Source organism: Neolamprologus multifasciatus, chromosome 18, assembly GCF_963576455.1.
Source record: "Neolamprologus multifasciatus chromosome 18, fNeoMul1.2, whole genome shotgun sequence".
In the NCBI taxonomy this organism is placed as follows: domain Eukaryota; kingdom Metazoa; phylum Chordata; class Actinopteri; order Cichliformes; family Cichlidae; genus Neolamprologus; species Neolamprologus multifasciatus.
In genome coordinates, this window is record NC_140456.1 from 36,056,221 (window position 1) to 36,078,028 (window position 21,808).

At 44.5% G+C, this 21,808-nt stretch overlaps 2 protein-coding genes across 9 annotated transcripts in view; one reads left to right on the plus strand and one right to left on the minus strand.

The window, feature by feature from the left end:
- LOC146498569 (uncharacterized) overlaps positions 1-21,808 on the minus strand; it is a 242,972-nt gene that overhangs the window by 37,143 nt on the left and 184,021 nt on the right. The window lies entirely within an intron of this gene.
- Positions 6,255-21,808, plus strand: part of asph (aspartate beta-hydroxylase) — a 32,724-nt gene continuing 17,170 nt past the window's right edge. For 3 of the 8 annotated variants that reach the window (XM_085140032.1, XM_085140033.1, XM_085140037.1), the window contains exons 1-4: positions 15,227-17,037; positions 18,528-18,680; positions 19,243-19,287; positions 19,832-19,896. In XM_085140032.1, coding sequence (XP_084996158.1) covers positions 16,971-17,037; positions 18,528-18,680; positions 19,243-19,287; positions 19,832-19,896 — 330 coding nt within the window. In that variant the 5' untranslated portion in view covers positions 15,227-16,970. The other 5 variants (XM_085140038.1, XM_085140034.1, XM_085140031.1 and 2 more) reach the window with 5 other exon arrangements.

The window sequence follows — 21,808 nt, forward strand, 5'->3', positions numbered from 1 at the left end:
CTGCATGTCGACAGCCCTGTGTTGGAGCACATTTAATGACCTTCTCTGATCAATGACATATTATGTACGTTTGGTTTGTGCCTCAGTGCTTCTGTGTGAAGGTTTCACTGTTTGCAGGAACGACTCTGTGGTCATCAGACTAACAGAGGCTGTCAGACTGTGGACACTGGACCAAACTTCAGAGGGGACGAGCCTCCCTCTCTCGGTCTTGTAGGCAAAATATATATAAAATCCACAGTTTGTAATATGCTTGGCTCAAAACCTTTAATATTTGTAGCACTGATTGTACGCCACATGTTCTGACAAGTAAACGATGCAGATTTGTAAAAATATAAATGAGTCCAAATATCATTGAAAGTGTTCTTTAGACTCATTAAAGTCTTTGAGGTTTTCTGTGTCAGGATCAAATCCATCTGATAGTTGATCAAACGATGAACTCACATCAGGGAAATGGATGTTTGAACACTAATAAAATGAAGCCCATCCAGGCCACAGAGTGATGCTGCAGTCAGATTATCCTGAGCTTTAAATATGTGATGAAGGCTTTTACTCTGCAGGCAGATACCAGCTGAGCGTTGACACTGAGTCCAGACTGATTTGACTTCAGCACCAATAACTTGAAGTTACTGTTCTCTGTGTGACGTTATGAGTGTCGCATCGCTGTGGGGGGTTTGGGTCGAGTCTTCTTTGGCTTCGGTTCGTTGATATTTGTGAACGTTTTCTTCCACGTGGCTCTTAAAGATCCTGCCACAGCGTTTCAGTCAGACTGAGGCTTAAATCCCATCAACAGTTGGTCGTGTGGTGACCTACAGACAGGAGTTACTATGAAGTTCTTTGTTTTGATATAAAAATGAGATGTGTGTGTCGTCCTGTGTGTGTCCCTGCGTGCTCGTACCACAGACCTTTGGTCAGCATTCAGTCAGCATTCAGTCAGCATGCATATCAGCGTCTGCAGAGTTCAGGGAACATCGTGTTCTCTCCAACACTACAAACCCAAATGTTAGCAGCCAATCAATAGTGAGAATCAGGAGTGATCTACAGCTCTTTGTCACATCGTTGATCTAAAGCTTGTTGTTGGGATGAATCCCAGACCTCCTTATCTGTCCTTATCTGTTGGCAGGAGGTTGTAGTTTATTGGGGGCTAAAGTTAAAGTAATATTTCCAGCTTAACGAAGTCCAACGACTAACTTTGTTTTAAGGTGGTCTTGCAATAATGTGTAGTTATTACACCACCCACAGTAAATGCAGATGAAACATAGCTGTGCACACCCAAAGAGCTCGTCATCGACCCGTCACAGAGCGACATGCAGGGTTTCATCTGAACCTGCTCAGCAGAGTAAACCTTCCATGGTGAGTTTCAGATGCATTTGTGTGTTTCACATGTGCTGCTGTCACGTCCACAGCAGCACAGCAGCACAGCAGCGTGGCAAACAGCTGCTTTTATGTGCAAACATACGTGGAAATACAGCACATAAGGCAAATCAGTGTTTGCACAATTATGACGAGCCTGAGAGTCAATATTTGGTATTTTTCTTCAACACTGAACTCTGAACTCTATTAGGCAACTTTTCTCTAAGCAGCTTCCTGGAATAGTAACAAGGAAACATTCAGGCACCAGGACTGGAGACACCTGGACAGCTGCTGCTAACCAGCTGTTTAAGAACATTCAAGAAGGTCGAGGGTTCCTGTGTCCTGTGTGTCCTTCTGTGTGTCCTCCTGTCTGTCCTTCTGTGTGTCCTTCTGTGTGCTGATGGTCACGGCCACATGCTGCTGTGCTCCCACTGCCCTCTTCTCCACATATTTAACTTTCCAATGTGGTACAAAGGCTCTCGCGCTCTCTGTGTGCGAGTCGCCTCACCTACAGCTCCAGTCAGACTCGCAGGCTGCTAATAATACAATAGTGTTATTAAAAACACATAATAAACTTTGTTTTTGAGGGTAGATGTATTCTTTTAAAGATCCATTGCAGTTTTATTTTGAAAGTCAGTATATTTCATTTTTATGGCTTTCATACTTTTATGCATAAAACCTGGGGCTTTTATTTTGAAAACCACACATATCTCATTTTAGCTTCTAAATGAAAACTTATTAACTTTGGAAACAAATGTAAGAGGCTGCACGAACGTTTTTATCTGGCTCAGCCCACACTGTGGAGACTAGTTACGACACACTCAGAGCAAGTTCATCGTTGTAACTTAACGCAGTGTAATTTTTATTACGTTTAGAGTCTAAAAACTACAGGATGCTGTGACGACACCGAGCTCTGTGTTTTCAGTCGGTGCATCGTGTTCGTTTCTTTTAGCTTTTATTCCAATCTTGTGGACTCTACATATAGTCAGCTCATCACAGTGAAGCTCACATCACGACTGTCGTTGGCACTGGTTGTTTCTGATTTCACTGACAGTGTAAATCAGATTCTTCTGGGAGGAAATCTGCAGAACCGACTGGTTTAGTGAGAACTGTGTGAGCCTGTGTGCACATCTTTAAAAGAAGACAGTGTGCTCATGCTCGCTCCAGTAGAGCTGTGAGTGCAGATTAAACATGTAAAATAAATGTCAATCAGATCGTCCACTGGGGGGCAGTGTCTCCTTATTGAGGATACCTACCTGTATTATTGGACATACTGGGGTTGGACTAATTAGAGGCAGGTTGATTGCACTGATACACTAGTCTACTTGTAGCCCTCACTACAAACACTGCTGTGTTATTTTGTCTCTCTGTGCAGGCCACAGCCTAAAGGCAGCGGAGTTGCACAGGCTGGAGTGACCACTGGCTTACAGGGTGGTGGTTCTCCGAGGACAACCGTTGAAGTCAACATGTGGAGTGCAACTGGTGTTGTAGCATAGCTGGCTCTGGCCTTGGGACGGTGTGTTTTTTACTTGATCTGCAAATGCGACACTGGACTGTTTTATCTTTTCTCTTTTGATTGTTGTGTCAATAAATTACCTTTTAGAACTTTATTGACTGTCATCTGTTTGCCCACAGCTGAGACAGTTGGTCAGACCGAGAATCTTTCTGTGTATGTTACACATGTGTGTGTGTGGGTCATGGAAGTCCAGGTCATCCTAGAACAGTGTCTCTGTGCTGCCAGCAGGGGGCGTAAGAGAGCTACACCTAAAAAAGAAAAACATTGTTTTAATTAAAAAACTTCTCACTGGATGTCAAACCACAGATGTCCATAAGTGAAGTTATGTGCAATAGTGAGAAATGACACAAGGAAAAGTATTGAGCATACAAAAAGGCACCGGCTGGAATCTACCAGTAACTGGAAAACAATCGTGCAGCTAACTGAAAATGATTTCATGTCAATAGCATATATAGAAATAGATTTACTCACCTGCTGTACTTCAGATTGTTCCACTGTGGGTGCAAGCAACAATTATTGTCACTTATCATGTTTGTCTTTCCTGAAACCAGAGTAACTCAAGAACCTGAAGACGCTGACAAATCTTCATTTTTTGATAATATCGAGATTTTATAAAAGACAGATTTCTCCTGTTTTGGCTTCCTGTTAAATCCAGAATTCAAAATCCTGCTCCTCACATACAAGGTCTTAAATAATCAGGCCCCATCTTATCTTAATGACCTTGTGGTACCATATCACCCTATTAGAGCACTTCGCTCTCGCTCTGCAGGCCTACTTGTTGTTCCTAGAGTATTTAAAAGTAGAATGGGAGGCAGAGCCTTCAGTTTTCAGGCCCCTCTTCTGTGGAACCAGCTTCCAGTTTGGATTCAGGAGACAGACACTATCTCTACTTTTAAGATTAGGCTTCAAACTTTCCTTTTTGCTAAAGCATATAGTTAGGGCTGGACCAGGTGACCCTGAATCCTCCCTTAGTTATGCTGCAATAGACGTAGGCTGCTGGGGATTCCCATGATGCACTGGGTGTTTCTTCTTCACTCACTATGTGTTAACAGACCTCTCTGTATTGAATCATACCTGTTATTAACCTCTGTCTCTCTTCCACAGCATGTCTTTATCCTGTCTTCCTTCTCTCACCCCAACCAATCACAGCAGATGGCCCCGCCCCTCCCTGAGCCCGGTTCTGCTGGAGGTTTCTTCCTGTTAAAAGGGAGTTTTTCCTTCCCACTGTCGCCAAAGTGCTGCTCATAGGGGGTCATATGATTGTTGGGTTTTCTCTGTATGTATTATTGTAGGGTCGACCTGACAGTATAAAGCACCTTGAGGCGACTGCTGTTGTGATTTGGTGCTGTGTAAATAACATTGAATTGAACTTAAACAAATTTGCCATCATTGGATGCAATCCCAAAAATCTCTTATAAAACATGATGTGAATTTGGTGTGAAAATGTAAACGCTGCTGGGTTTTGTTGTTTGAGAAAGAAGCTGATTGGCAAAAAGTCTGTTCTGGGCTTTTAAGGATTTTGTGTGCAAATCCCAACGCAGCCTCCCTGAGAAGGCTCTGTGACAGGATACAGGAGAGCCTCACAGGAGGTCCTAGAAGCTCACCGTACCCTCTTATATTTGAGTGTGGGATTCTGCCTAACCGGCACACATGGACTTCACCACGGCTGCTCCTCAACATTTTAATGGACAGGATAAATTCGGGGCCACATTTCGTGGATGCTGTGCTTCACCTTGCTTCTTCAGGTGGTGACCTGAGGGACTGTCTCACAGCTGACTGTGAAGCAGCGGGAATGAGAAAAACCACCTCCAAGTTTGAAAGGAGCACATACAGTTTTTATCCACTTCTTATTGTTGCAACAGCTGAGTGAGCCCATGAGAAGCGACCTCTTACTGGGGATTTCTGCTTTTCTGTATGTTCCAGTGAATTTTGATGGTTTCACCACCGTCACCCAGGAATCTACTGAATCCTCAAACTGACGTTATTATTCTTTATGCTGAGGTTATGATTGTTCTCCTCTCACTGATTAAATCCAAAACTGGGTGGAACAAATGCACAGCATGAATCAACAGTACTTAACAGGCCAGTCACAACAGCTGTGGGCTGCATCAAGCCGATGTGTGCTTCAGATTCTCGGGTGTACATCAGGTCACGACGTAGGTCACAGGGTAGGCTATGACATCGATTTCCTGTCGAAGCGTACGTTGGGCATGACTGGCTTCTTCAGGAATCACTGATATCACAGATGTCCAAATCTGACTCGTCAGCCTACAGCAGATATGACTCGAGGGCCGGTGTCCTGCAGGTTTAGATCTCACCCTGGGTCAGCACACCTGAATCACATGATTAGCTCATTACCAGGCCTCTGGAGAACCTCACGACATGATGAGGAGTCATTTATCCATTTAAATCATCTGTGTTGGATCAAGGACACGTCTAAACCCTGCAGGACACCGGCCCTCGAGGCCTGGCGTTCGACGCCCTGAGTTATGACAGCATATTTATGTTGCACCACCGTGTGGCTGTGGCAGTGCTGCTCAATCCAAAGGATTTCTGTTGACACATAACTGTGCAGCTTGTGTCCAGCCATGTTAGTGACAACACACATGTTACAAGGAAATATTTGAGATGGTTTGCTGAGGGATGCATCTGCATCTCCTGTGACATCCTGTAGAAACAGCGATGCACCTGGATACTCAGCGGCTCACTTTTCTTCTTCGTTATTGAATTATTGGCAGTTTGCAAACGACGAGTTGGTACACTAGCGCCACGCAGTGGTAGGAGGTGCATATGTAAATGTGTCATGTTATTCAGTGCATTTAAATGACAAAAACAGAAATGAGTTATCGCTTTGCTGCCTCCGGGGTCAGACTGGCCAATTAAATTATTAGCAAATCATCTGGCTGACTGAAACCATTGCATTAGTAAATGTAGTATTAGGCTATTTACTGTTAGTATTACTGTTTACTAATTGTTTCTTCATGTCGTAGAACACTGGTTATACTGTACTATGGAATATCATGTATTTTAAAACGTAATATGTGACCAAATATCCAGCAGAAACTATTTGAATGTGCTGATCGCTGCTGTTGTTCTTTGTTTTGCTTGTAAACACTGATTTTAAAGGCCACAGATGTTTACGCTGTTGTTAAGAGAAATGTTTTCTCCTCATATTTCTGACATTTAGATGTTTAGATGGTGATTGGAGTAAACATCGCAGTGAGGGATCTACCATATTGCCACGTTCCAAAGCAGCGAGGGAGGAGGGGCAAAGATAAGACTATCCACACGGCTGAATAAGCCTAAGGCTTCTCGATACCCATTGGTCAGAACATTTCCAAACCCCGCCCATCTTTGTGTAACAGGGCTTTCATTGGCAGAGAGAGCCGTCAGTGGAAAAGCGGGCGGGGTTTCTTTGGTTGCGAGTTTTATCAGATAGGAGCAGAAATTTTGATTTCTTTTCTCCGCTTTCAACAAGCACCGGTCGTTCCCGTCTTCAATCGGACGTTTCCGGTCCTGCAGCCAAGGACTCAGCCATGGTTTCAAAGAAGGGCAGCAAAGGGACCCCAAAACCAAAAGGTGGGTTTGATTCTGTCACGATAGCTGGGATGATGTAGCCGCCAGCTTTCACTGGCAGGCCTTTGAAAGTTGATTGGCTGTCGCTGTTGTTTCATTCTAGCTAACCGCTCCGCGCGGGGACGGTTTAGCCGTCGTTCAGGTGTCGGTGTCGAGAGACTGCTGGCTAAGCGACACCTCGGTGCTTTTGTTGGTTAGCGCCGCCTCCAGCGCGGATAGTTAATTATCGCAGCGCAGGTCAGCCTGACACGGCCGCTCCAGCCAGCCTTCAGGTCGGTTCACCATGGCGACTCCAGCTCCCGGGATTACCGGGCAACATTGCCTCGCACGCGACAGATAACGTTAGCCGTCTCTCGTGAGGCTTCGTTGCGTTGCGTTGGTGATGTTGGTAGGCCTGTTGGGCCAGTCAGTGTGGACCGCGGGACCCGCCCCCACTTTATCCCCGTCACTTTCTGCTCACGTGTCAGTGTCCGCGGTGGGCTCATACGTGGCTCGCGGGGCTCTCTATCCTATAGAAACGCTCCATGGTTGTTGTAGTTTTAGGCCCGTCGCTGAGCCAGTGCAGTTTAATCTCCTTCAGTCACGTTTTTGTTTATTTTTGGAAATAACACGTGAGGTGCAAAAAAATGAAATATTCGTTGTCACATCTTAACTACTTTATGATTGAGTGAGGTGATGAGTCGAGGAGGCCCCATGTGCTGAGGCTCACATGCAGAGTACACTCTGTCCTCCCTTTGCACCGTTTACAGGTCTCCCTTTGCACATTCAGGGTTAAGGTTAGCACAGGACACTATACGGCAAAAGATCCCACTGTGGTGACAGCGGGAGGTGAGCATCTGGGTAGTGTGCTGAAGACCTGAAACACTGAAACGGCTTATACTGAGCTGTCTCTGTTTAGGCACAGATCAACAAGACCAACATAACATATGGAAAAATATGTTAAACATGGGAAACTCACCCAGATGGAGTAATCAGATTACTGAAAAATGTTCAGTTCATTGTTAGTTAACACTCCACTCTTGCTGTTTTACCCCACTTTTCTCCAGCTCGTGTTTTTTTTCTACCTAGAATGACTGAATGAATCTGAGTGCAAAATCCCATATTTCCCCCCTCGTTTCAATATGATCTGTAACAGCTGCGTAGAGGTAATATGTCTCTTTCCATCAAGCTCGGTGACTGTTAAAACACTCCATGTCTAACCTGTTTCGGCCCACGCTCTCCATCCTTCCTTATGTTGCATAATTCACTTAATTAAAGCATGTAATACTACGTTTGCCTCTATTTTACAGCACGTAGATGTAGCAGACGTGTAGAAGAGTTTTGCATGCTGCAGTAAATCCAAAGGCAGTGTGACGTTTAGAAAAACCTGTGGCCCAGAATAGAACAGGTGCTTTTGGTCTCCAAAACATTTTCATAGTTGGACTAATTGTTGGAGATAAAACCTCCATGTTTCTGTCTTTTTCACAGAGCGCAACTAGAGCTGGTACTTTGTCAGCACAGGGAAACCTGGGTGTACTTTGATAAGTCCAAGCATAGCTCCAAGGTGATTAGGTGAACACATGAGGTTCAGGTGTTTACCTGCAGGGGAATCCCAAGAACTGCAAAAGCAGCCATTTTTGTTTGGTGGTTACTGCTTTTCCTGACCCTTCCCTCGACATCCCTGCAGCCCAGGGGTGGGCTCAGAGGGCTGCCGTGGAACGCTGCTCGAATAAACCGATCTCTTTATAAACTGCTATTAATAAGAGTAGATGGAGCTAGGCAATGCACGTGTGGAATAAGCACTGGACAAATGCTAACATTTTATTACTATTTATTTAACAATCGTGAACAAACTATTCATTTTTTTTGCAAAACTTCAAAGATTTAGAATGTTCTGTAAAGTGCTGTTTGTGATTTAATGACTCCATCTGCAGCTTTTCCAGGGTTTGTCTTGTTGAGTGAGAGAAATATCGTCTCTTTGGAGCTTCGAAAGATGCATTAAGGTCATGTTCAGTGTTTGAAGCAGAAACGCAACAAACCACAAATCCAAATGTGCTCTAATCCTCGTGTTAGCACTTCGCCCAGGCTGTCAACATGTTGTTGCAAAGTGGATACTCCGTCCGTCAGTGCTTTTGTCTTGGTAAACTATTTCCTTTATAACATTAGTGACATGGTTTTAGCACCGACTTAAACACTGCCTCCTGGTGTATAACACAAATAACTGCAATCCCAAATTTAGTTCTGGTTTTTCATTTAAGTCAGTTTAACAGATTTGTAACAGATTTGTGCTGCCATTGGTTTTAAACTGCCTGTTTGTCCCATTTCAGCCTAACCAAGTATACAGTTACCTCTATCAACAGACCTCCTAATGTTGTAGTCAGTTTTACTGAGGGCATTGCTACCAGGTCTCTGCAATCTTATGTCATCCCACGTTCAAACAGTGGACTGTCATGGACGTCACCACTCGTCCAGAGACAAAGAGACAAAGAGACAAAGAGACAAAGAGACAAAGTCAAAACTGAATCAAACTTGACAAATTTAAATGCTCAGTTCACCACTGGAAGCCCCCAGTAGGCTCAGCCTTTTACAGCACAGTTAGAGAGCCAGCCCTAACTATATGCTTTAGCAAAAAGGAAAGTTTGAAGCCTAATCTTAAAAGTAGAGATAGTGTCTGTCTCCTGAATCCAAACTGGAAGCTGGTTCCACAGAAGAGGGGCCTGAAAACTGAAGGCTCTGCCTCCCATTCTACTTTTAAATACTCTAGGAACAACAAGTAGGCCTGCAGAGCGAGAGCGAAGTGCTCTAATAGGGTGATATGGTACTACAAGGTCATTAAGATAAGATGGGGCCTGATTATTTAAGACCTTGTATGTGAGGAGCAGGATTTTGAATTCTGGATTTAACAGGAAGCCCAAACAGGAGAAATATGCGCTCTCTTTCTCGTCCCTGTCAGGACTCTTGCTGCAGCATTTTGGATCAGCTGAAGGTTTTTCAGGGAGTTTGTAAAAGAACCTGATGGTAACGAATCACAACAGTTGAGAATAATACATGCATGAAGTGTTTTTTTCAGCATCACTGATACAGGATGCGAAATGGCACAAATGATCATGTCCATGATCTTTAGACCCTCAGTGCATGAAAAACAGCTGCGACTCTGTAGGCCGCAGTGCAGTCACATTCAGAGTGATTCACTCCATTAGATTGTGAAGAGTCATGATAGCCTGAGAACTATGACCAGGTGAATGAGGCGTGTCGCATCATGTGCTTTCAGTGCTGTGAAGTAGAGCAGAAACGTGATGTGTCAGAACCGGTCTGTTTACTGTTGACTTAAATGCAAGAACTCCGTCCTACACATTTGTTTTATTTGTTCCACATGTGTAGGAAGGATGTCCTGGTTAAAATCACTCCGATTCCTCAGCTTCCTCCATATTCATGACCTGCTCTGTAAGAAAGAGGTTTGGGCTCCTGGAGCACACAAAGCGCTTATCAACCCTTCACAGCCTTTCATGCTCCAGTAGATGCATCAGAGAGAAACTGGGGTTCGTGTCTTGCCCAGTTGTGTTTGGCATGTAGACTGGAGCAGAACCACCCGTCTGTCAGGCAGGTCCTTTTCACTGCTAACCAATGGCTGCGAGACGTGTGCACTTTGTTCCCTCATGTGATCAAACAGTGACAGCTGCTCACTTAATATTGACTCTAGATTAAAGAGGGGACAGTGAACCGTAAAGTGCTGTGTGATGCTGGATCTCGTCCTCTTTGTCTGGTGCATTTCTGCTGAAAAATGTGCACTTCCCCATTTCTCATTATGTTTCCTTGTCACATGCCTTCTTGACTTCCCCTCAGGGCTGCTGCTTCCCCTCCAAAGGGCTGGCATCTCAGATGAAGGGTAATGGCTGCGTCGGCTCCTCGGGGGCTGATGTGTGATGTTTTGTGTCCTTTGCGTTTGCTGAGCGTGTTGTTGTTCTAAATCCAACCCTGAGCACGGCCGTGGCTCCGTGTAACCTTGCATGACAGCACAGCGTTTGTGCGTCTGTGTCAGGTCTCGTGTTTTGGTTTGGAGCCGTCTGAATATGCTGTGTGATTAATTTTGCAGAGCCAAATGCATGATGCAGAAATTTAACTCAACATTTTATGCTGATGTCCAGAGAATAAGTTCAAAACCAAGAGCACAGTGGGGGTGCCAGAGACTCCTAATATGCAAAGACACATGGTGCATAAGGAAGCCAGAGGTTACACAGCTGTGGCACAGTGAGGAACAGGAGGAAGGCACAGAGGTGCTACCAAAATAAAACAGGAAGGGAGACATAACGGACATCGGAATGGCATCTTACACATGGAGCGAGAGGAGGAAAGACAGGGAAACATGGAAGACGAAGGACAGACACAGAAGTGGAACGTGACAGGAAACTAAATGCAACCCTCACAGCCTAAATAAGACCAACAAGAGCTGAAGACTCGATATAGACGAATATAATGGAAGTTAATAAAGAAACCAGAAAGAGCCAAAGAAAAACAAACAGTCAGTTCGTCTTTCTTTAACTTTAAATGATAAATAAACTCAATTTTTCATTAATGTTTCATATCCATTGGCTTCCAGTCCAGTTGAAATGTGCTTAGAGAGGTTTCAAAGACACCTGTGGACACCTGGAACTGCAGAGTTGCTGAAGTCATTTAGTTTGTTTGCTCTGTCCCTGTGATCAAAAGAGCTGGACGCTAGCTTCAACAGACAGCAGTCTGATCTAATGCTGGTGACTTTCTGGGGATCTGTCACAACAAAGCCAGGCGTGGGGTTGGTTCCTGCACATAGGTCGCTGCCACCATCAGTGGAATGTGCTGCGTACTGTTGCAGATGCTGGCGCCACAAACTGAGCCAGCCTGCTGCACTGAGGAAGTGCATGCAGCTGCAGTCGTATGACGTGGCTTTTAAAACGTGTGTGTGTGAAAACACGGTGCCCCGATGAGGAAAAAGTGTTCCTGTAAAGATCAGGCTAAAGATCAGAACTCTGCAGAGACTGTGCAGAGCTCCAGTGTCCTCTGTAGTACACAAAGCTGTGTGCACATGTGGACGTGCATGAGCGTGGACACACTCAAAGCTTGAGGGAATCGAGGTAAGTTTGAAGGCGTGCACAGCAGCTTATATAAGAGGAGCTGCTCGGGCTGAACAGTGTGTTCAGAATGTGGCAGAGCAGAGACTGCAGAGCTCTGCAGGACAGCACTGTGCATGTGCGTGTTTGTGCGTGCTCATATGAACATGGAGTTTACACAACAACAGAGTGGTATGTTACTGCACGCTTTCTGATGTTTTCTTTTCATGTGGAGCTAGTGGAGCATCCCAGCAAATAGATACGCCTCCGATTTCCTGTGAGTCCTTTTTGGGGTAAAATTATGTTACTGGATACTTAAAAGCAGCAAGTAATCCTGTGAGATTGTCCAGTTTGTGCTTTGTTTTCTGTCACAGCATGAAGGGCACGAGGAGAATCTATCATTGTATACTTCATCCTCTGTAACACGTGTAGCAGAGTACCAGGGCTGCTAATGAATATTCTAAGTGTGGTCATATAATCAGATTTTGACAGTGGGCTCTCTGGATCATTTAGCTGCTGTTATTTGTAAAGATGCCCAAACTGTTCTAGTCACCATCCATCTCATTGAATGCAGGTGTTTCAATCACTTCCATGGCCACAGGTGTATAGAACCAAGCAGGCTGCATTTGTAATGAGTCGCTCTCAGTGAATCCCAGCGTGGTGCTGTGATAGGACACTAACAAGTCCACTCATGAAATTCCAGAGTCAACTGTTGGTGTTGTCACATCAAAGTGGAAGCGGTTGGGGACGGCGGCAGCTCAGCCACAAAGCAGTAGGCCACGTCACAGAGCCCTATGCTGAGTGCCCAGTGGTCACCAGCCTTCTGCCCACCACAGGGCCTAAGGTCTACCACAACGCTGAACAGAGAGTGGGCCAAGCACCTGCATCCAAGCCTAATATCAGCCAGCACAGGTCCTCTGGGTTCTAGATCAGTGGACCCTGTTCTCTGGATTATTATTACCATTTCAAGGTCCAGACACTGTGGGAGCTGGTTCTTCTGTACGTGTACTTAGTATCTGACCTGAAAGATGTGCTTCTGTTAGAGTGGCTAAGATGTCCATCAACACACTTCAAGCCTTTTCAGAGAAACTGAAGCTGCTGTAGCTGCGAAGGCTGGGCCTGTGGACTCAGACTGCTGGTAGCGTACGTGCATATGAATGTGAGCTTATGGATCGTTTCCTGTTTGATGTTGAGGATCAGATAATAACTGTTCTGCAGAGGTCGTTCAGTGCCAGTTCTTTGTTTATTTACATGTTCTGATGTTTATTTTGTAACATGTAGTTGTTTTGTCTCATGTTATTCATTTGCCGTCTTGTGGGCATAATGGACTGAACATGTTTTGGCAGCATCACAGAGTAACATTACAAGTGAGCAAACAGAGGTGTGTCTCTGCCACACTGTTTAAATATCCAGTGTCAGTTGGGTCAGTAAGACTAAGGATTGTCATCAGCCCTCATTCCCTTCATCCTGTGTTGGAAGTCTTAATAATTCCAACGAGGAGAACATGCCTGTGGAAACCTGAAATACTCGCTGTGTTCACAATGTTGCCACATAGCTGCTTGTAGCAATGCTATTGTGCAATTGTATCAGTACAGAATATAGCATTAGAACCTGCTTCTTACAGAAACAAAACACAGTGACAATAAACGGCTATTCTGTTCTATTCTGTCCTGTTCTATTCTGTTCTGTCCTGTTCTATTCTATTCTATTCTGTTCTGTTCTATTCTGTCCTGTTCTATTCTATTCTGTCCTGTTCTGTTCTATTCTATTCTACTCTGTTCTACTCTGTTCTATTCTATTCTGTTCTGTTCTATTCTACTCTGTTCTATTCTACTCTGTTCTATTCTGTTCTGTTCTACGCTGTTCTATTCTGTTCTGTTCTATTCTACTCTGTTCTGTTCTATTCTGTTCTGTTCTATTCTGTCCTGTTCTATTCTGTTCTGTCCTGTTCTATTCTATTCTGTTCTGTCCTGTTCTGTTCTATTCTATTCTACTCTGTTCTACTCTGTTCTATTCTATTCTGTTCTATTCTACTCTGTTCTGTTCTATTCTGTTCTATTCTACTCTGTTCTATTCTGTTCTGTTCTATTCTACTCTGTTCTATTCTGTTCTGTTCTACGCTGTTCTATTCTGTTCTGTTCTATTCTACTCTGTTCTGTTCTATTCTACTCTGTTCTATTCTGTTCTGTTCTACTCTGTTCTGTTCTGTTCTATTCTACTCTGTTCTAGTCTACTCTGTTCTACTCTGTTCTATTCTACTCTGTTCTATTCTGTTCTATTCTACTCTGTTCTATTCTGTTCTGTTCTACGCTGTTCTATTCTATTCTGTTCTGTTCTACTCTGTTCTATTCTACTCTGTTCTAGTCTACTCTGTTCTATTCTACTCTGTTCTATTCTGTTCTGTTCTACGCTGTTCTATTCTACTCGGTTCTGTTCTGTTATATTCTGTCCTATTCTATTCGATTCTGTCCTGTTCTGTTCTATTCTGTTCTATTCTACTCTGTTCTATTCTACTCTGTTCTGTTCTATTCTGTTCTATTCTATTCTGTTCTGTTCTACTCTGTTCTATTCTATTCTGTTCTATTCTACTCTGTTCTACTCTACTCTGTTCTATTCTACTCTGTTCTATTCTACTCTGTTCTGTTCTATTCTGTTCTATTCTATTCTGTTCTGTTCTATTCTGTTCTATTCTACTCTGTTCTATTCTACTCTGTTCTATTCTACTCTGTTCTGTTCTACTCTGTTCTATTCTACTCTGTTCTATTCTACTCTGTTCTACTCTACTCTGTTCTATTCTACTCTGTTCTATTCTACTGTGTTCTACTCTGTTCTATTCTACTCTGTTCTACTGTTCTGTTCTGTTCTATTCATTTCTATTCTACTCTGTTCTATTCTACTCTGTTCTGTTCTATTCTACTCTGTTCTACTCTACTCTGTTCTATTCTGTTCTACTCTGTTCTATTCTGTTCTGTTATCTTCTATTCTACTCTGTTCTATTCTACTCTGTTCTGTTCTATTCATTTCTATTCTACTCTTTTCTATTCTGTTATGTTCTATTCTGTTCTACTCTGTTCTTTTCTACTCTGTTCTGTTCTATTCTACTCTGTTCTATTCTACTCTGTTCTATTCTATTCTACTCTGTTCTATTCTACTCTGTTCTACTCTGTTCTATTGTACTCTGTTCTACTCTGTTCTATTCTATTCTGTCCTGTTCTGTTCTATTCTGTTCTATTCTATTTTACTCTGTTCTATTCTATTCTGTTCTATTCTGTCCTGTTCTGTTCTATTCTGTCCTGTTCTGTTCTATTCTGTCCTGTTCTATTCTTTTCTGTTCTATTCTACTCTGTTCTACTCTACTCTGTTCTGTTCTGTTCTATTCTACTCTGTTCTACTCTGTTCTGTTCTATTCTGTTCTATTCTACTCTGTTCTACTCTACTCTGTTCTATTCTACTCTGTTCTATTCTACTGTGTTCTACCCTGTTCTATTCTACTCTGTTCTATTCTGTTCTGTTCTATTCACTGGGTAAGGACCACACGGTGTCGTGACAGTTTTCAACACATTTGCCAAACACAACAATCACTGGATTTCTTTGTTCATGATTTGCATTCTGCTGAGGCTGCTTGCAGTTTCTCAGCCCTAAACCAGTTTTCATGTGCGTCTTATTACAGTACATTGCCGAGCTCTTATTTCTAAGGTTATGTGTGTAATTGCTGGTACATCCACTAACTTTAAGCTTCAAACAGGCCGGTTATGTAACACCACGTTAGCAGGACTTCATTTGTGTCAAAGCCTTTGTGAAAGCTCGTTTTTCCTGTGTTGGCTGTGAGAGTGGCACCTGTGGCTCACTAGGTGAAGTTATGTGGGGTTGCTCCTGCCTCGGGTGGAGAAACGATCTGATAAATTGCTGACGTAGCTTAACTTGCAGCTGGGAAGAGGGCTGTGTTTTCCAAAGACACAATGCAGCATGCCTGCTTTTATTTTGGTAGACTTCATTATTAAAGACAAATATTCATTAACTTAACAAACGTGCATTTACTAAAGTTTATAAAGGAGTCTTTATGGGGCTTTCATTTAAACATAAGATCTACTTCATTTACCATGTGGTAGGGACCTGGGCCGTCGTAGTGTAAGGATATCCTCCAACTATCAGGCGATCCCTGTAAGAAGCATTCGACAACAGTGGAGAAAGCTCAGGCAGAAGCAGGCTCAGGGAGGGGCTGTAATGTGCTGCCACCAGCTGTGGGTGAGGAGAAGACGACTACGGGAGACAGGTCAAAACATGCATTATGGGAAAGAGTGCGAGAGTTTAATAACTACTAACGAGTATAAACACATGGGAAGTAAAGGGAGCAGAGGAAAAGCTCAGAGAAAAGAGAAGAGCATAGGACACAAGGAAACATGGCGTGCACTACAGTGATGGCCATCGTTGGAAGCCCCTCAGCAGGTCTTTTAGATGTGATGGGGCCTCATTGTTCAACATCTCATATATAAGGAGACGATTTTAAGGAGACCCTAACCCAGCGAGGAGAAACAAATATGCTGCAGCGTATGAAGCTTTTTAATCAACAGCCTGATGATTGTTGAAACCTTTGACAAGAGTAGCCCCTCCCTGATAGACGCTGCTGACAACACGGTGCTTCATTAACTTTGCTCCAGCTCAGGCAGCGGCTCACTTGCCCATGGGAGCAGAAACTGGGACTGTTGTGGAGGCCACACCAAGTTTGGATCCATTATAGTTTGAATTTGTCAATGTTTAAGTTGTCAGACATAAAAAGCACAGTTAGTATTTGGACATGTTACAGTAGAACAAACCAACTGAAACCAGTTTATAAGAAAAACAACCATCCTGATGACCATGACTGATGGTGATGCACGCTGTGTTTATCTGTAGCGTTCGTAACCCCCCCAGTTCAGTTCATGGCAGTTTGATGTGAGTCCATGCTGACGGTTGGAGTTTCATTTTAACCAACAAGCCTGTGATTTGTGCAGTGGTTTGTTCCCAGTTACACGCAGTGGCACAAATGTCTGTGTTCATGTAGTTGCGTGTTTGTTACGTGTGCGACGTGTTGCAGCTGTCTGCTCTGACATCCTTCCATGACCTTGTTTTACTGCTGCTGTAAGAATACTGAGGTGCAGGTCCAGTTAGCACTCTGAAAAGTAAACATGGAGGATTTTAAAGTTCACAATATCAGGCAGGGAGCCTTTAAATAATGTCCTCCCCTCTCTCTGTGCGAGGGCCAGCTGGTTTAACAGCACTATTAATAGCTGTGTGTGACCTCTAGAAGCCATATCGTCTCCGAGAGAAGAATGGCACACATGATGAGCAACAGAAAGAAAGCCAGTAAACAGAGAGAGAGGGGGCGGGGCCACACAGAGGGAGCGGCTGAGCTGATATTCGCCGTCGCTGGGCTGCACGCTTCTTTTTGGCCAGTTAACCTCCCGTTGGTCCACCATACGCCATAGATGGGTGATCCAGTGACCCTGGAGTCTGCTCCTGGTGTTACAGCAGTGCTAGCTGCAGAAAACCAAGGTGAGGCTATCGAATCAAAAGCATCGAAACAGCATGGCCTGTGTGGACGGCTGAGTGTTTAATACCTGCTAGAGGAGCGAGGGTTCAGTCAGTGTCCAGGTTTAACATCCAGCTGTGTTAAGATGCTGTGATCCAGATGTGTGACTGAGGAAGAGCTTGTGTCTTCTAACATGTAGTCACGCCTTTGCTGTTGTGTTGCCTGCTGTGAGTTAGATACACACTCCCAGCTGCATTCATGCCCACGTGTGGATTAATCCAGACACACAAACACACAAACGTCTGCAGAGGAAAAGATGTGATGTCACAGCACAGGTTTGATGACCTGCATGTTTCAGGTGTGCAGAGGAAGTGTGTGAGGTTTGACCTAGCATGTAGCGGACGTTAGCACCTGTTCGCTCTCTGCCACCATGTTGTCACAGCGAGCATGTCTTTGTCACTCCAAGAATAGATCCTTGGCTACACTCTGCTGTCCCAGCACCACACACACAGCACTGGGACAGTAATGTCCTCAAATGATTTCAGATTATTTACACCAGGGAAATGTGACTGCTGTGGAAAATGCACGGTCAGAAATCTGAGGGTGTGAGAATGTGAGTGATTCACAACCTCAGGAAGAGAGAAGAGCTCTGGATCTTATTGATTTACTGCAGAACAGCAGAATCAGGCCTGTTCACACAAGCTTTCTCTGAAGGATCAGATCTGCTGTTTGTTTCCTCTGAGTGGACACACAGTGGTGGGAGGGGTGAAAGGGCATGGTGTCAAAACACCTCAACTATGTGGTGACCTCCGGGAAATAAGGGTGGAGCTAAAATCTGCTTTTTTTCCCCCCCCCTTTTTTTTTTAAGTAACATTCTGGTTCACGCTCCACAGCGGCCCGCAGTGTGGGGGGCCGGGCGGCGCCCAGTGTGGGCATCCTGTGGGGGCATGTTTCCTGGGATTAAGCATGCTCAGAGTTTCAAAATGAGGGCAGTTTATGGATGTGTCCAAAGCTCAGACTGTCCTCAACATTTCTTTGAACAGTTGTCACGTGTTCACGCCGTGTGGTTGGGCTTCTTAAAGACACAGGAGGACTTCAAGCTTCTCACTGTGTTCACTGCTGTTTCGCTCTCATCATTAGTTACACTTATAACTCATGAAAGAATAAAGTTACATTGAAACCAAGCACCCCATTGTTTTTCTTGTGACATTATCAATAAGTTTGATGTGTCACATGACCCTCTTCCTATTGGAAAAACAAAAGTTGTATCCAAGATGGCCGACTTCTAAATGGCCACCATGGTCACCACCCATCTTGAGGAGTTTGCCCCTCACATATACTAATGTGCCACAAACAGGACTTTAATATCACCAACCATTCCCATGTTATTACGCTGTATCCATAGAAATGCTCCACCCTGTAGTTCAACTTCTAAATGTACTGAGTGTGTAAAGGGGAAGTTTGCGATGTGAGGGCCACAGCTGAACCTGACATCACGTGTGTGTCTTTCCAGATGCTAAAAGCCAGCCGTCTAACAAGAACGGGAAGAAGGCCGACTCCAGCGGCAGCAGCTTCTTCACCTGGTTCATCGTGCTGGCCCTGCTGGGCGTCTGGACGTCTGTAGCTGTGGTCTACTTTGACCTGGTCGACTATCAGGGAGTTCTTGGTGGGTACCACACACACACACACACACACACACACACACGCCTAGAGGAACTTCCTGGGAAGGTGTGGCAGTAACCAGTTTGGCTTTTGTTGTCATGTGTCCACAGACGACGCCTAAAGCAAACCTCCACCTGGAATAAGAACCAGTCTAACTGTCGTTATCAGAGCTTTACTTTCAGACCAGCAGTTATTAGTACTGAGCCTCACTCTGCTGCTGTCTCAACAAACAAATACTTTGAACAGCCAGTCACATTAAAGTCAGTCAGATGAAATGAAGGCATACATCTGTAGCTTGTAATGGTTCCATCTAACACAGCAGCATATAAGCTAGCTTAAAGCTAGGTGCAGACTCTGCCTGTTGCATGTTGACGCGTGCAGAAGGCTGAAGCTGTCCTGTTACAGCCGACCTGCTGCTGCAGCATGCCTGTGCTGTCTTTGACCACAGCCGCCTGCGTTAATGATAAATGGTCCATTCTTGTGTGTGTGTATGAAATGTGATTGTGTTTTATCTCTTGACTTTGTTACATTATGTGTGTTTTATTATTTGTTTGTTTTGCATGCAGATAAGGCTAAGGGCTTACAAATTAACCTGTCTGAAGCATTGCAAGGTAAAACTCATAATGTATATTCTGCATATGTGAACAAAAATGACTGTTGTCACACTGTTTGTCCGTGTGGTGTTTGGCACAGCTGCAGCACTACACAGAACATAAACTACACACATGCACAAACACACGCCCTTTATAGTCGACCTGAACTGACACCTGTGTACAGTTACACGCTGCATGTAGCACTCAGAGCCCACAGCAGTGCAGCAAGCAGCTGTAGAGAAAGGTGGAGTGAAGGCAGCAAGGCTGCCACACGGGCTGGAGGCTCGTCCCCTGGTCACTAAGGACACATCGGTGGACTCAGTGGTGTGACTGGTCACACTGGTCTCCAGCTGCACATGTATGATCTTATAAACGCAGGCATCATGTAGGAGCAGTGATTCTCTAAAGGAAACATGTTTACACCCATGTTTGACTTTTACATTTGCCTTTAAAGTCATTTCTGTATCATGATATGAAATGAGAGTAATTACAGTCAGCACGTTTAATGAACACGTATGAGGATGTGTCTGAGTGTGTCTAACTGTGTTTGCTGCCGCTGTAGGTAAACTGGTGGCGTACGACACCGACGGCGACGGAGACTTCGATGTCGAGGACGCAAAAGTCCTGCTAGGCAAGTTGATCCAACTACGATTCACAGCTGTTGTCTGTGTTTGCTGTCACCACAACAACAACAGGAATATTGTCATCACAACATCTGCTCACCAGCTGTGATGCTTTGTGTTTGTGAAGCAGACAAAAGCTAGTTTGGGTTTCTTTTGCATGGCTCAGTCACAGCCCGACGTGTTCATTAGAAACAAGAACACAGAGTCCCTGTTTGTTTTTATTCCAACATGAACGTCTGCCTCCAAAAGCTAAAGCTCAGCTCGCTACATGGAAAGGTAGCTGCTCGGCCAATCAGGAGCTTGTATCTAAGAGTTACTGTTTGTTATTCGCTCAACAACAGGTTCCTGTAAGGAGCTTCTGTGGTGCTTGGACACAGGCAGCATGTGTCTGTGTTTCCCCGAATCATCTGCAGACAGTTCAGGCTTATCTGACTCTTTGTTTGGTCTCTGAGCAGCTAGTGCATCATATTCAAAGGAGATTGTAGCATGTTCATCATGTCAGCAGACGAACTGGACGAGTCTTAGTGCTGCTCTGGTCTCTGCAGCACTGTGTGAGGCAGCTGAGGTGTTTCATCTGCCCGCTCCAGTCTTTTGGAAGTCATAATGTTCTGTTGTCACTACATTGGGATAACCCATATTTAACTTTAGAGCATCTCCCCTGTTTCCCACCATCCACATTTCTAATCTGAGACACGTTCTGATTGTTCACTGGATTCTGAAACTGTAATGAACGTGGTGGTGGTGTGTGTCTGTGGGCAGGGACAGAAAACACACACGTTTAAAAAACATGTGGTTATCCCAGCTGGGCCTTCGTCCAATCAGCACAGACGCAGAGTAAAGAGGGTCAGTCCTGATGTGGCAGGTGTGTCAGAGAAGATCAGGAGAGTCCAGCCACTCACACACCGGTTCATCCCAAACACAGGCTAACAACACAGTGCATGCTGTGAAGTGCAGACCTCTGCAACGGAGCCGCCTCGACAGGACAGGACTCGGCTGTACATGTGCACCTAAAGGTCAAAGGTCACTGTTCGGAGGATGCCAGTGTTCACAGATGGACAGTAAAAGAGAACATCTGTGTCCACTGTGACCGACCGTGGTCGTGGTTTATCGCAGCGACCGCCTGCACTGCACGGCAGCCGCAGCCCTCGCTCACGTCTTGGTCAGGTGATCTCAGCAGGTCACGTGACAGGATGGGGCAAGGCCTCGCAGTGGTTTCACCCAAAGCCTCTGGATGTAACGACCAAACCTCTGGCTCATGTGATGAGGCACATGACTAATGGTGGGTCAATGAGAAGCTGCTGTGTCAGATCAGTTATCAGTGATCATTGGACTTCACCTGACCCCTGACCCCTGACCCCGGCTCTTCATCCTAAGGGTTACATTCAATCCACAGTAGATCTGCTCATTTGCACCAAAGCAGAAATCTGATACCAGGACACCAAATACATGTAAGACTAGTGTCTGAAACTGTGGTTGCCTTTGTGGCTACATGCGGTCTAACCCTAAATGAAGGTGATTGTGGTAAAGGCTTCCCCGTTCTCACCCTGCTGTGTGCATTAAAGACTCTCTCATGAGTAGGGATGGGTATCGTTTAGGTTTTATCTGATACTGGTGCCAAACCGGTACTTTTGAAACGGTGCCGGTGCTTAAACGGTGCTCAAACCGGTGCTAAAACAATGGAAAAAACACTAAATTGGTCCAAAAACCTCTCATGTTCAGCTGTTTTTTTGTAAAAAGATAACAATGTTAGCCTTTTCTGCAGCTATGGGGCATATATGGTATCACTCTTGGCTGGAAGCAGCATAAACAATGGAAAAAAACACAAACTTTGTCCAAAAACCTCTCATGTTTAACTGTTTTCCACTTTTTCTTTGGTCATTTTAGCCTTTTTGTCCAGGGTGAAGGGAGTATCTGCC